This window comes from Trachemys scripta, chromosome 1 (assembly GCF_013100865.1).
Source record: "Trachemys scripta elegans isolate TJP31775 chromosome 1, CAS_Tse_1.0, whole genome shotgun sequence".
Lineage (NCBI taxonomy): Eukaryota > Metazoa > Chordata > Testudines > Emydidae > Trachemys > Trachemys scripta.
The window spans coordinates 5,201,351-5,215,745 of NC_048298.1; the positions used below are offsets into that span (position 1 = coordinate 5,201,351).

Here is a 14,395-nt window from a genome sequence, read left to right on the forward strand (position 1 = left end):
CACAGTACATGGAAATATCTAGGAACATAATGACATCCTTTTATTGATTAAGTTTTAAAACTCTTAGGGAACTTACATTTCAGTATAAATCATGCCTGCAACTGACACATTAAGGAGTCCCCAAGCCAAAACCACTTTCCTGGCTTCAGTCTCTTTCCTCATCTTGATGGTTCTGTCAATGAGGGAAGTAGCTGGACTCTGTTCCCCCTGCATCATCTGTAAAGAGAGAAGCATAGGGAAAGACAAGAATGGAGATATTTCTATAGTGTCGCTCTCCTTCAGCACCAGACTAAAGAAATGTTAAACAGTCCCTAGGAAATTGCATTAAGGGAGTTCATTTCTAGTTACAGATTAATATTTAATAGTAAACAGCATTCAGTACTTTTGGGGGGGAGGAGGGGAGTTTTTGTTTTTTTAACATAGCTCCTTCTGTGAGCATTCTCTATTCATTAGGACCATAACTAACACTGAGCTACTTTTACCATTTGGGCGTGGGGAAGGAAAATCTATCCACAGGACGGAGGGCCAGATTCTCATCTCACTCCAGTTTTATAATAGAGTTAGTCCCAATATGTACTGGGTAACAAAGCAGAATCAAGCCCAGACTATCAAATTCCTGGAAGTTCATATTTTTCACATTACAGACATGCTTAAAAAACACCTTTACCCCCAGTTTTTGTGGATAAAACATGGGGGGCGGGGGGAAGTCACATGGATTAAGTAAGCATTCAGTACATTTTTGAAAGCTACTGTCCTTTAGTAAGTGATAGGCAAGATTTTTTTCTCTTCTAGTCTGTGCGGAGTCATAGGGATGAGAGACTTTATAAGATCCTGCAGTCCTTTTGTACAGACGCTTCCCTTTCACTTTAATGAGCACTACTCTACACACACTATTGGACTGAGAACTGGCTAGTGAACTAAAATACCGCCTCCAGGGTGGATAAAAATCAATGATTTTTTTTAATCTGATTTTTTTATTTAAATCGAATTTTTTTGATAAAATACTTTTTGAGGAAAAAAACCTATCTAGATACATTATAGCTCAAAGATATCTCATCATGGGATAGGGATTATAAATTCTAATTCTATAGTATGAGACAATACATTCATGTCATGTTTAAGAAAAGTTTTGTAAATGATTTCCAGTAGTTCATGGATTAGGGACCAAATTTTATGGGGTTCCACAGGTTTCTGTATAGATTATTTAGGTTAATCTTTCTATCTACCCAATGGGACTCGGTGCTCAGTCTAGATGATACCATCAGAGGTGCTTAGTTTTGCAGTTCTCAAACTGTGGATTTGTCTCTCCAGAGGTAATATGCTTGTTAACAGCAAACAATTTTTTAAAATAAATAAATAATATATAGAGGTGAGAATTAACAGACCTCAGCTCTGTTGTCCCTCTACAAATTTGTGTACACAGAGTCAATCCCTTACCTCTCTCTGAAAGTGCAAAGTTTCAAAAAGTTCAATGAATAGAAGATTGTTGGGGTTGAAATAGATCTGGACAAGGAGAAGAGGTCTGGAGATAAATGTGAGAAGCGAGGGACATATGCTTGTTTTGTTAAAATATTATATGTTTGATGTTGAAGAAAAAAAATCCAGAATACTTAATGCTGTTGTTTTAGTTAAATAAAACAATTTAAATGTCTATCTGGTGATGTTCTCCTCCTAATACAGCATGGCAAGAAAATCCTCCAAATATTAATGATTAATCTGTTGAACTGGAGATAGTTCACCTCCCAATGACTTCATAAATATCTGCTTCAATTACCTTTGGTAAATGAAATAACCAAACAATCATTCATTTTTTGATATAGCTTTAAAACTAATCTGAAAAGTTTTCAAAATAAATCACTGTTTAAAAATGTATAGTGTGTACCTTCTAAAAAGGAAACCTACATCTATCTCTGAGTTGTGAAGAATATGTATTAAGGTTATAACCACCAACAAGAATGCACTTTTATGTAGAAAACCATGATTAAATCGAGTCTTCCATGATTTAAATCAAATCCACCCTGACCATCTCCATAGCTCACTATGTTTGCGCATGAGAATACTGCTATACTTTGAAAATCTGACTAAGTATTATTAACACCCATAACCCTCCACTACAGTTAACCTTCCCTCCTACAATGGCCTGCTTAAATATTTGTTATGCTCCCATTCAAAGACGGAATATATAACATGTAGAAACTGGGACAAATGTGTTCACTGAACTGTTATTACATACCAATGAATCAGATTAGTTGCAGCTTAATGGTAAAATACTTGAACATTTCAGACAAGCAGCTTCACGCTTTCTCCCATGCTGCCCTTAATGCTTGGAAGGTACTCTGTATAAACATCCTCAAAGCTATTTCATTGTTCTCTTTCAAACTCTCCTTTGCCATGATGCCTACCAAACACTTGACAAGTTCGGCTGCTGGCATGCTGAGGCCACTGTACATCACACGGACCAATTTTGTCTCAGGGTTGGTCTACACTTGAAACACTACAGCAGCACAACTACAAGCTTCAGTGTAGCCACTCAGTAGAGTGACAGGAGGGGTTTTCCCATGACCATAGTTAATCCCCTTCCTGAAGGGCAGTATCTAGGTTGACCTAGCACTGTCTACACAGGTGGTTAGGTCTGTTTATCTCCATTGCTCAGGGGTGTGGATTTTTCACCTCTGAGCGACGCTGCTTAGTTGACTTAACTTTTAAGTGTTCCCCTAGCTCACGGTTTCCTCGTACTCCCCGGTCTGTCTATATCTATATATTTTCTCTCGTCTCAGACACTTGCTACAGCCACATAAGGGCTTTTTCCATCCCTGTAGTAAACCCACCTCTCTGAGAGGCAGTAACTAGGTTGACAGAATAAATCTTGTCAACCTAGGAGCATCTACCACGGGACTTAGGTCAGTTTACCTACATCTCCTAGGCGAGTTTTTCACACCCTTGAGCAATATAGCTAGGTTGACCTAAGTTTTCGGTGTAGACCAGGCCTTAGACTGTAAATTCTTTGGGACAGAGACTGTCTTTTTGTTCTGTTTATACAGCACCTGACATAATGGGGCCTTGGTCCATGACTGGGACTCCTGAGTGCTATCTACAGTAATACACAAAACAGTAAGACAGTGCTTCCCGTTTCCCAGAGCTGCCAATCTGCAGGACACCCTTGGGCTGTGCAGATCAGCTAGGCCCCTCTATACTGCACAGCTGTATCTACACTAGGGACATTAACCACTGCTGCCAGGGGGCAATGGATCAGGCCCACTTTACAGAGCGGGAGGATAAGCCAGAGATTGCATCTACACCGGGGACATTAGTCTCCACTACAGAAGAGTGCCAGCGACAGATCAGCCCCACTTTTCTGAAGGGTGCCCGGCACAGAGGCTGTGTCTACACCATGGATGTTAACTACTGCTGCCAAGGGGTGCCAGCGACAGATCAGCCTAGAGTGACCAGATATCCCGATTTTATAGGGACAGTCCCAATTTTTGGAGCTTTTTCTTACATAGGCACCTATTGCCCCCCACCCCCATCCCGATTTTTCACAGTTGCTATCTGGTCACCCTAGATCAGCCCCACTTTACTGGGGGTACCCAGCAGAGAGACTCCCTACACTAGGGACGTTAACGGCTGCTGCCGAGGGGCACCGGATCAGCCCCACTTGACTGGGGGTGCTCAGCACAGGGGCTGTGTCTACACTAGGGACGCTAACGGCTGCTGCCGAGGGCGCCAGGCACGGACCCTCACGAGGGGCCCGCACTGGCTGGAGGGGGCGTGGCCGGTGCCTCCCCCTCTCGCCACGCAGGGGCGGGGCCGCGCGCGGGGCCCACCCAGCGCTCCCCGTGGGGGGAGGGGCACAGAACCGACCCAGCCCCGGGGGCAATGGGGAGCGGGGGGGGGGCAGAGCCTCTCACCCAGCCCCTCCCCCTCCAGGGAGCAGCCGGCTCGTGCTCCCCAGCGGAGGAGGCGGGAGGGGCTCGCACCCCGCCGGGGAAGCGCCCCCCCCCCCCCATGGCGCGAAGGGGGCCGGGAGCTCCCGTCTTCCAACACTCACCCCGCCCGCGTGAGGAGCCGCCGGCATCAGGCGCCCCCGCCAGTCCCCACTGGGCTTGCGCCGACTACGCGCAGCCGCCGGCCGGAAGTGAAGCTCTTCCCAAAGGGGAGGGCGGGGCCTGTTGCCATGGGGACGGGGAGACGGCGCGCTCGCGCAGCCAGCCGTTGCTCCTCCTCTCTCCCCCAGCGTCTCCGCTGTCCCGTTTCGGCGGGAACGCGTGTGAGGCGCGAGGGAGGCGGGCGAGCAGCCAGCGCGAGCCGGAGCGCGACGCCGAGGCCAGCGTACTTCCGGCCGGCAGTGCCCCCATCCACTAGCGCCTCCGCCGCCTCCCTTCCCCGCTCCTGTGACAGGAGTGAGGCGCGGGCGCGTGGCCATAACGGCTGGGGGCCGTGGCACGGTAGGGTTGCCAACCCTCCAGGATTGGCCTGGAGTGAGCCTCCCGGAATCGGCCTCAATCTCCCGGTGACTATGGAAAGCGGGCCGGGAGATTTCAATGGGATATTTCAAAAAAATGACCTTGTGGCATGTTTGGAAAAAAGTCTCCCCGAAAAGCTTCAGACGGTGATACGTCAGCATGGCAGTGGTGCCTGGCTCTAGCAGTACGGCGCCACACGGTGACACATCAGCGAGACATTGACACATTGGCGCGTGACTGTAACACAACTGTGCCACACGGTGACACGTCAGTGTGACTGAAGCATTGGCGCCTGGCCGTAACTGTACAGCGCCACTTCCACACGGTGACACGTCAGTGTGACTGAGGCGCATTGGCACCTGACCGTAACGGTACAGCGCCATATGGTGACACGTCAGCGTGACAAGAGGCGCATTGGCACCTGGCCGTAACGGTACAGCACCACATGGTGACATGTCAGCGTGACAAGAGGTGCATTGGCACCTGACCATAATGGTACAGCACCATGTGGTGACACATCAGCATGACAGAGGCGCATTGGCACCTGGACGTAATGGTGCAGCGCCACATGGTGACACGTCAACGTGACAGAAGCGCATTGGCACCTGGACGTAACGGTACAGCACCACGTGGTGACACGTCAGCATGACAGAGGCACATTGGCACCTGACCATAATGGTACAGCACCATGTGGTGACACGTCAGCATGACAGAGGCGCATTGGCACCTGGCCGTAATGGTACAGCGCCACATGGTGACATGTCAGCGTGACTGATGTATTGGCACCTGGCTGTAAAGGTACAGCGTCACATGGTGATACATCAGCGTCACAGTGGCACATTGGCACCTGACTATAATGATACAGCACCACATGGTGACATGTCAGCATAACGGTGGTGCATTGGCGCCTGGCTGTAACGGTTCAGTGCCACATGGTGACATGTTAGTGATACATTGGCACCTGGCTGTAATGTTCCGGCACCACGTGGTGACACATCCATGTGACATTAGTGAAGCACTGGCATAAGAACATAAGAGTGGCCATGCTTGGTCATTTAGCAATGGTCTATCTAGCCCAGCATCCTGTCTTCCATCAGTGGCCAATGCCAGGTGCTTCAGAGGGAATGAAGAGAACAGGGCAGTTATTGAGTGATCCATCCAGTCCCAGCTTCTGGCAGTCAGAGGGTTAGGGACACCCAAAGCATGGGGTTGCATCCCTGATCGTCTTGACTTACAGCTATTGATGGACCCATCCTCCCTGAACTTCTCATTCTTTTTTTAATCCAGTTATACTTTTGGCCTTCACAACATCCTGGGGCAAGAAGTTTCACAGGTTGACTGCACTGTATGAAGAAGTACTTCCGTCTGTTTGTTTTAAACCTGCTGCCTATTAATTTCCTTGGGTGATCCCCTCATTCTTGTGTTATGTGAAGTGGTAAATAACACTTCCCTATTCACTTTCTCCACCCCGTTTATGGTTTTATAGACCTCTATCGCAGCCCCCCACAGTTGTCTCTTTTCTAAGTTAAACAGTCCCAGTCCTTTTAATGTTTCCTTGCATGTAAGCTATTCCATGTCCCTAATCATTTTTGTTGCCCTTCTTCGTAGTTTTCTCAGTTCTGTTCTCATATATCTTTTTTGAGATGAGGTGACCAGAACTGCACATTCAAGGTATGTGTGTACCATGTATTTATATGGTGGCATTATATTTTTTGTTTTATTATCTGTCCCTTTCCTAATGGTTCCTAACATTCTATTAACTTTTTTGACTGCTGCTGCACATGGAGTGGATATTTTTCCGAGAACTATCCATGAAGACTCCAAGATCTCTTTCTTGAGTAGTAACAGCTAATTTAGACCGCATCATTTGATATGTATAATTGGGATTATGTTTTCCAACATGCATTATTTTGCATTTATCAACATTGAATTTCATCTGCCATTTTGTCACCGAGTCACCCAGTTTTGTGAGATCCCTTTGTAACCCTTTGCAATTAGCTTTGGACTTAATGATCTTGAGTAGTTTTATATTGTCTTTAAATTTTGCCACCTCACAGTGTTACTGGAAAATTTGGATCTAATTATATTAAGCCAGTGATGTTACCTAAAAATAAAGCTTTTGATTTTAAACATTAATATAATTTTTCCAACCTGGTAACCAAGGTTGTGGTCCACCCTAAAGGAATTTCCAGGATATTACCAGGGTGCTTCTCTCTGTTATACAGAGGGCTCCCCAGAGTAAGCTAGTCTTGCTGATCCTTGAAAGGACAAGGATACAGCCCTCCGATCAAGAATAGGCACACAAGCAGTAATTTCTTCAAGAACAAAAATAATATTTATTTAGAAAAATAATTGCAATGTTAGATAAATCAGGAAAACATAGAAATAAGTATAATAAAAGTTACAATTAAAAGAATGAAGTGGCACGGCAATAAAGACACAGACTTTATAACATATGACAATATAACCATTCACTTAATGTATTAATATAACCTATAACAGGGGTAGGCAACCTTTCAGAAGTGGTGTGCCAAGTTCACTGTAATTTAAGGTTTCGCGTGCCGGTAATACATTTTAACGGTTTTAGAAGGTCTCTCTCTATAAATCTATATTATATAAATAAACTATTGTTGTATTTAAAGTAAATAAGGATTTTAAAATATTTAAGAAGCTTCATTTAAAATACAATTAAAATGCAGATCTTATCAGTTTAGTGTGATCCTTGTCCTCGCTTTTCCTTGCTGAGTTTTCCAATGTGGACTACAGCAGGGGGTGACTGAAGAGCGCTGGGTCGAGGTCAGGAGCAGAGCCCTGGGCTGGCTGCCGGTACCCCAGGCTGGCAGCAGGCTGAGCGGGGCCGGCGGCCAGAACCCCAGACCAGCAGCAGGAGGAGCCCCTCAGCCCACCGCCGGCTCTGCTCAGTCCGCTGCTGGTCTGGGGTTCTAGCAGGGGTGAAAGTAACTTAAATTTCTTACAGGTACTGTCATATTGGAACCCCCTCGGGGGGAGGAGCTCAGGGGCTGGGGATGTGTGGATGTGCGGGGGGAGCACTCAGGGCAGGGGTTTAGGGTGCGGGGGGCTCAGAGCAGGAGGTGGGGATGTGGATGATGCAGGAGTCAAGGCTGGGTGGCATGAGGGGCTCAGGGCAGGGGGTTGGGGTTTGTGTGTAGTGGGGAAGTCCTGGGGGGGGCGAGGGCTTGGGGCTGTCCTGGGACAGTTCCGGTTGCAGCCGGGTTACCTGGATGATGGATGGGTCCCTGCCCCATGCTGTTCCTGCCAAGGGAGCTGTGGGCCAGCTGTGTGGGGGCACTGCATCTGCAGGCAAATGGGGGGTGGCGGCAGAAGACCCCCTGGCCTGCCACTCCCTTCCCCCCGAGGGGCCGCAGCTGTGCATGCCGCAGGCCCGGCACGTTCCTGTAGTGCCCTGGTATCCAGCCCCAGTGGCGAGAGAGGGGCAGCAGGACAGGCTGGGACGCAGACACCTCCACCGCGCCTCCCGCCGGCCCATTTCACTTGCCTGCCTGCCTGCTGCTTAGTCCGGTGCACGGGGCTGCCAGCGCCAGCCTGCCGGAGAGTTCTGGCAGCCAGCAGGATCCAGCCGCAGCAGAGCGCTCTGAGCATGCACGCTCCGCCTTACTTTCACTTCTAGGTTCCAGCTGCCGGCCCCTTGCCAGCTGCCGGCCCCTTGCCAGCTGGCAAGGGGCCAGCAGCCGGAACCCCCAGAGCAGCAGCGGGCTGAGCGGGGCCAGCGGCCAGGACCCCAGAGCAGCAGCGGGCTGAGCGGCTCAGCCCGCTGCCGGTTTGGAGTTCCGTCCGCCAGCTCCTGCCAGCCGGGGTTCCAGCCACTGGCCCCGCTCAACCCACTGCCGGCCCAGGGTTCCATCCATCCAGGCCAGTAGCGGGCTGAGCGGGACCGGCTGCCGGGACCCTGGGCTGGCAGCAGGCTGAGCAGGGCCGAGGCCCCGCTCAGCCCGCTGCCAGTCTGGGGTTCCTGCCAGCTGGGATCTCAGCTGCCGGCTCCGCTCAGCCCGCTACCAGCCTGGGGTTCCCTTCACCCAGGCCGGCAGCGGGCTGAGCGGGGCTGGCGGCCGGGACCTCGGCGTGCCATTAAAAATCTGCTCATGTGTCACCATTGGCACGCGTGCCGTAGGTTGCCGACCCCTGACCTATAACATTTCATCAATTCAGCATATTATACTTAACTATTTACACTAACATACAATAAGTGCTGATCTAGGGAGGGGAAGATCTTATACACACCACAGGTATCCAGTTTTATTTACAGGCGAAACTCATACATTCTTGGATCGTAAATAAGATTAGACTTACACAAACACCACAATTCCCTCTGGATCATCTCAAGGTCCTTCTGCTCTGTCAGAGAGTGAGGACTACTGGTGGCTTCTCTAGTTTCTAGGCTGAGATACCTCTCTCGCTGCTGCAGTGTCTCAACTGCTGAGGAAGAGCTAATTCCCGAGACAACCAGCAGGAGGCGCCGCGCCGGTGAGTCGTCATCCGCTACAGGTAGTCACTAAAATATGCTGTGAGTTGCGAAATCGCCCAGATATTAGCTCCCCAGAGACAACAACAAGGGAGGTAACCCACACCTGGGCAGGTGTCAAACCAGCATCAACAGCCATTGTCCAGCAAGGGAGTTACAATTCAATGACTCACTTGTGCAAGACCACAACAGGGGAATTGCCCAACCCCAGATGTGCTTGGACTTATGTTCTCCAAGCACATGGAATGAGGATATAAAATGAGGCAGAGGCTGCATAGTTTATCCTTTCTCCTCTCCCTCCTACACTGAAGGCAATGAGGAGAATACTGGAGCTGAGGAGACTGGTTTCCAGGCTACCAGGGAGAGCCTGCATATGAAAGACTGTAACCAACCTGCAGTATCCAGCGGGGTGAGAAAAACTGCTTAGTCCAGATATTGATTGCCTAGTTTAATAAGGTTGAGAATTTAGACTGTGTGCTTATCTTTTATTTTCCTTTGGTAATTACTCTGACTTTTGCCTATCGCTTATAATCACTTAAAATCCATCTTCTGGTAATCAATAAACTTAGTCTAGTGTTTATCCTGACCAGTGGGTTTGACTGAAGTGCTTGGTAAATCTGCTCATCTTACAAAGGTGGTGCATTTCCACTTTCCATTGAGGAAATGGTGAATCAATTAATAAACTTGAATTGCTCAAGAAAGGGTCTTGAGGAATTGCAAGATAATATATTCTGGTGGTACAAGGCTGGGAGCTGGGGGGATTTGGCTGGTGCCTTTCTCTGCGTGATTTGTGAGTGGCTCTGGGAGCATTCATACAATCTGGCCAGGTATGGGGCTGCATCTGTGGTTGTACTGAGTGGTAACAGCATCTGGAGGGGTTCGCTGCTTGTTACCAGTAAGTTACTGACAGAGACAACCCAGATTAGTGAGTTAAGGGGGCACAGTCTCAGGTTGCACCCTGGCAATCCTGTCACAACAACATTTAGAGGTGAGAAGACTGGGTGAGAGTGGAAGACTGGGACATTAAGGGGAGCAGCAACAGAGAGAAGAACAGTGTAGGGGGGACCCAGAACTGCAGCTGACCATCAAACACATATTTAGCAGTAGCAGCTGTGCCAGCCACCCAAAGACAGGAGCAGTGGGTGCCCACAACAGGCACATAGTAAGAAGAGACTGTTGCCCTGGGGAAGGGAGGAAAGAGAAGAAGGGAGTGGAGGATGGAACTATAGAGCCAGCCCATCGGGGTGGTGATCAAAGGGTTTCAGATGTTCTGGAAGCCCTTCAATCTTTGATCCGTTTCCCAAACATTGGAACAAAAGCAACAGAAACATAAAAATGAAAACAGAATTATTGTGCGACATTAGGGGCCCAATCCTAGGAGGAACTGATTTTCCTGAGCTCCCATGAACTTGAAATGGAGTTGAAGGCACCCAGCACCTCACAGGAACAGGTCTAAAAACCTAAACACATAAAGTTTGGAGCAAATGCAACTTCACAACATAATACAATAGGTCTTCTTTGTGCTTAGATTACACATCCATGTTACTATGGTTTCAAGAATGATGTCATCAGCATGTTCTGACCACTTCTTGTGACAGCTCTTGAGACAAATAAATGTCAACAATAGGTTACCAAGGTACCACATGATGCATTAGAATCCACCCTGACCTTTTTCATCCGATTTCCTAAGAGAGAAACGACATTGTGTTGTGTCTTAATCAACTAAACTCAATGGGATTCCCTTTTCTCTATTTTTGGTGGCTTTATTTACATACTGGCCCTGTAGAGGCCATCGCCTGCCAAGAACCAGATTACAAGGAGTGTGACGGGGATGATGAAGACTTTTGTGGGATTGTGGGGCAAATCCTGCTTTCATACTGTATTGGCATTTTGTCTATAACTTTCATCAACAATGCTTATAATTGGGTAAGAGTACTATTTTTTAATTGATTTTACCGTGGCAGTGCTTTGAAGCCCCAGTCAGGGATCAGGACCCTATTATGCTAGACCCTGTATGCATAAATAACAAAAAAAAACCTATCCCTGTCCACAGAGTTTACAATGTAAGAAGATATTTTATTATTATTAATTACTATGCTCCATCAATGCGCTTGACATCCTCCAATGCAAAGAGAAAACATGGTCTTTGCTCCAAGGAGCTTATAATCTATTATAAACAGACAGCCCAGTTCAGACACAATAAACTGGGGGACTACTAGGCAGTTGAAGATCCTGATTCTAATTTTGCTTACCCCTGTGTAAAAATCAAAGGTATCTCCTTGGAAGTCAGTGTTGTTACCATGGTGTAAAACGGGCACCCAGCAAATGAGATCAAACTGAGGATTCTCCCAGTGGTGCTGATGACTCTTTGCATATAATGGGCCAAATCCTGAAGTTCCTACTCATTTCTTACTCAGGACTTTTCAAAGAGGCTGTGCGAAGAAAATGCCTGTGAATGAAAGCTGCATTGGGGACAATGGAATGCCCCAATCTTTTTTAAAAACAGTGTGTTATTTATAATAATTAATTGTTAATCATCAGTTACTACTAATCAATTGTGCTATGAGGGGCTGAACTGGATGGCTCAAAGGAGTGGTAATGGATTTTTATCCTTCACCTCCACATCATTGGTTCAAGTCCAACTCAAGTTTGTATTGAAAGATGTTGCCACCCAAAAACTATCTGGTGGCTCATGAGAAATAAATGTGGGGTCTCCGTCCAGTTTAAGGTGGACAAATGTTCTCACCACAAAGCTCATTATCACTTATTATCCCTCACCCTTATTGTCAGTCTCAGCACAAAGGCCAAAGACATTGAACACTCCTCCCATCACTAGAAGGTTTCCTCCAGGTCAGTGTTGAGGCTCAACAGCAGGGCAACATGGAGAAGTCTGCACTGCTGCTGCCATTGCTATATGTGTCCTATATGAATAATCGACGTTATTCTCCAGGACGGTCAGGATGACATCTTTCACTAGCCCACTTAAGAAACAATGTTGTACATTGTTGCAGTATCCACTGAGTAGAAATTATTAAAAATCCTTCTAAATAGCAAACTCTGTACCATTTATTCATGTTTTTCTGAAACACAGATTGACCAGAAATGCCGAGATGAAGGACTACCTTCTGGCAAAGGGACTAGCAAATCAGAAGGTAAATTTGAGTTCTATTAGGCTATCAAAAGGGTTTTAAAAAGAGAAATAGTGGACTGAGGATTAAAAAGTAAATGTGATCTCTATAGAGAAGCATTTTTGGTTGTAAGGGGGTCATAATTCTTCTGTATGAAGCATCGGTGAGGCCCCACATAGAATAATGGGGAAAATTCTCTCATTTATATATGTGTAAATCCAGAATATCTCCACTGAATTGTATGAACTTCACATGAACTCCAGCATGAACAGAGCTGAATTTGATCCAGTGTGTACAGATTTGGGTATCTCACCGTTAAAAAGATAGTGATAAAATAGAATACAAATAAATGCAAAAATGATGATCAACAGATTGGAAGGTCTGATGTAAAAGGAATCATGGTTAAAGGACTTCAGTAATTGTAACTCAGGGATAGTGTGAATGTGGCAGTCTGACTCCTGGGGAAAAGGGAGGCAGACACTGCTTGGGCAGGATTCATTGTTTTATTACAGACAGGCTGGTGTTCAGCTTACAGGATACACTGCCCTCCATGCTACACAATGATTCCCTGATGCAGGAATTGCCAAGTTTACCTGTAGCCAGCTACCATAGGCTGCACCACCTGAGTACACACAGGCAGGCTGCCTGCAAGTAAGAAATGAGGAATGAGACAAATCTAATCAAATTTGGTTTACAAGATGCATCTAAGCCTTTACTTTTACCTATCCATGATCCTCTTCAGGATCCTCCCCAGATCTCTGCTTTGCCACTGCCAGTGTTATGCAATGATTAGGTATCCTGCCTTCTCCTCAGTTCATGCACAGCATCGTCACTACTACAAAATGAGAGTGGTTGCTGGCCTGCCAACCATGGGAGACTGGTTAATGTCTGGCAGCACAGATTAGCAGGCTCTGAATCCATGCGGAATATAACATGGGCAATGAAGGGAGCTGTAATATTGCTCTAAGGAGACACAGGTTCTCTTGCCCCGTTTTTAAAGGAATAAAGTGAGAAGAGAAGGTAGGATCATTCTATTAAATATTTAAAGGATATGACCTAAGGGTCAAATTACCCCCTACCCAGGTTATTCTCAGCTGGAGTATTGTGTCCAGTTCTGGGCACCGCATTTCAAGAAAGCTGTGGAGAAATTGGAGAGGGTCCAGAGAAGAGCAACAAGAATGATTAAAGGTCTTGAGAACATGACCTATGAAGGAAGGCAGAAAGAATTGGGTTTGTTTAGTTTGGCAAAGAGAAGACTGAGAGGGGACGGGATAGCAGTTTTCAGGTATCTAAAAGGGTGTCATAAGGAGGAGGGAGAAAACTTGTTCACCTTAGCCTCTAAGGATAGAGCAAGAAGCAATGGGCTTAAACTGCAGCAAGGGAGGTTTAGGTTGGGCATTAGTCAAAAGTTCCTAACTGTCAGGGTGGTTATACACTGGAATAAATTGCCTAGGGAGGTTGTGGAATCTCCACCTCTGGAGATATTTAAGACTAGGTTAGATAAATGTCTATCAGGGATGGTCTAGACAGTATTTGGTCCTGCCAGGCGGGCAGGGGACTGGACTCGATGACCTCTCGAGGTCCCTTCCAGTCCTAGAATCTATGAATCTATGGATTACAGTGCTGCTAAGCTATTTTTCTTCTGTTAGTTCCCAGGGACTCTGTCTGCCTGCGTCACAGCCGCTTCAACGTCGGGGATTTCATCAGCAAGTTCTTCAATGGGAAAAACAAAAAGCACACCTGCCAGTCCGCTGATCCTGCCCTCTATTCAGAGATGGCCGTGGCCTGGGCCTATTTAGAAAGCAAGCAAGCAAGGTTCGTCTCAAAGGTCAGCCTGCAGACTGTCTGTGATAGCGACTCCTCAGACATAAATAGCCAGAACTTGGATTCAGGGGCATCCTTGGGGAAGGAAAGTGAAACAGAATATATCCCCACCACAGCTAGCCTCAGGCAGAGAAAGCTAGAACTACTGAAGCTCAGGAATACGGGGAGCCACTGGATCAACGAACAACCCTGCCTTCACTGCAAAGCCAAGAGGACAAGAAAATGGCTGTCCCAGCATTTCTTTAATCCCATGCCACCTCCTCATGGGAAGAGCAGTTCATTAGAAGAGGATTCCTCCAGGGGTATCACCATGTGACTTGCCTTCATTTGAGCTATATTTGGGTTTTCGTTTGCTTGAAGCCACTGCACTAGGTAGACAGAACCTGTGTGAAAACACAGCATGGGAGGGTTCAAGGAAATGACTCATTTCAATAAAACTTGGCTACAGACAATAAATATACCCAGCACAATGTGCTGGC

The 14,395-nt window shown here is 47.0% G+C and overlaps 2 protein-coding genes across 2 annotated transcripts in view; one reads left to right on the forward strand and one right to left on the reverse strand.

The window, feature by feature from the left end:
• Positions 1-4,168, reverse strand: part of TMEM209 (transmembrane protein 209) — a gene marked incomplete in the record, with an annotated part of 22,963 nt that extends 18,795 nt beyond the window's left edge. The window contains 2 exon segments of the mRNA XM_034763918.1: positions 77-216; positions 4,049-4,168. Of these exon segments, the coding sequence (XP_034619809.1) occupies positions 77-216; positions 4,049-4,075 (167 nt within the window).
• Positions 4,169-10,695: 6,527 nt separating this feature from the next.
• SSMEM1 (serine rich single-pass membrane protein 1) lies at positions 10,696-14,232 on the forward strand. The gene is made up of 3 exons (XM_034762981.1): positions 10,696-10,890; positions 12,056-12,116; positions 13,742-14,232. The coding sequence occupies exons 1-3, from the start codon at positions 10,696-10,698 to the stop codon at positions 14,230-14,232; spliced, it is 747 nt and encodes a 248-aa protein (XP_034618872.1).
• Positions 14,233-14,395: the final 163 nt, after the last annotated feature.

Bases quoted from the DNA above. Each gene is read 5' to 3' on its own strand.
- SSMEM1 (XM_034762981.1), top strand. From the start codon at position 10,696: ATGGGATTCCCTTTTCTCTATTTTTGGTGGCTTTATTTACATACTGGC. The intron at 10,891-12,055 runs GTAAGAGTACTA...TCTGAAACACAG, and splicing joins TCAACAATGCTTATAATTGG to ATTGACCAGAAATGCCGAGA. The intron at 12,117-13,741 runs GTAAATTTGAGT...TTCTTCTGTTAG, and splicing joins AGGGACTAGCAAATCAGAAG to TTCCCAGGGACTCTGTCTGC.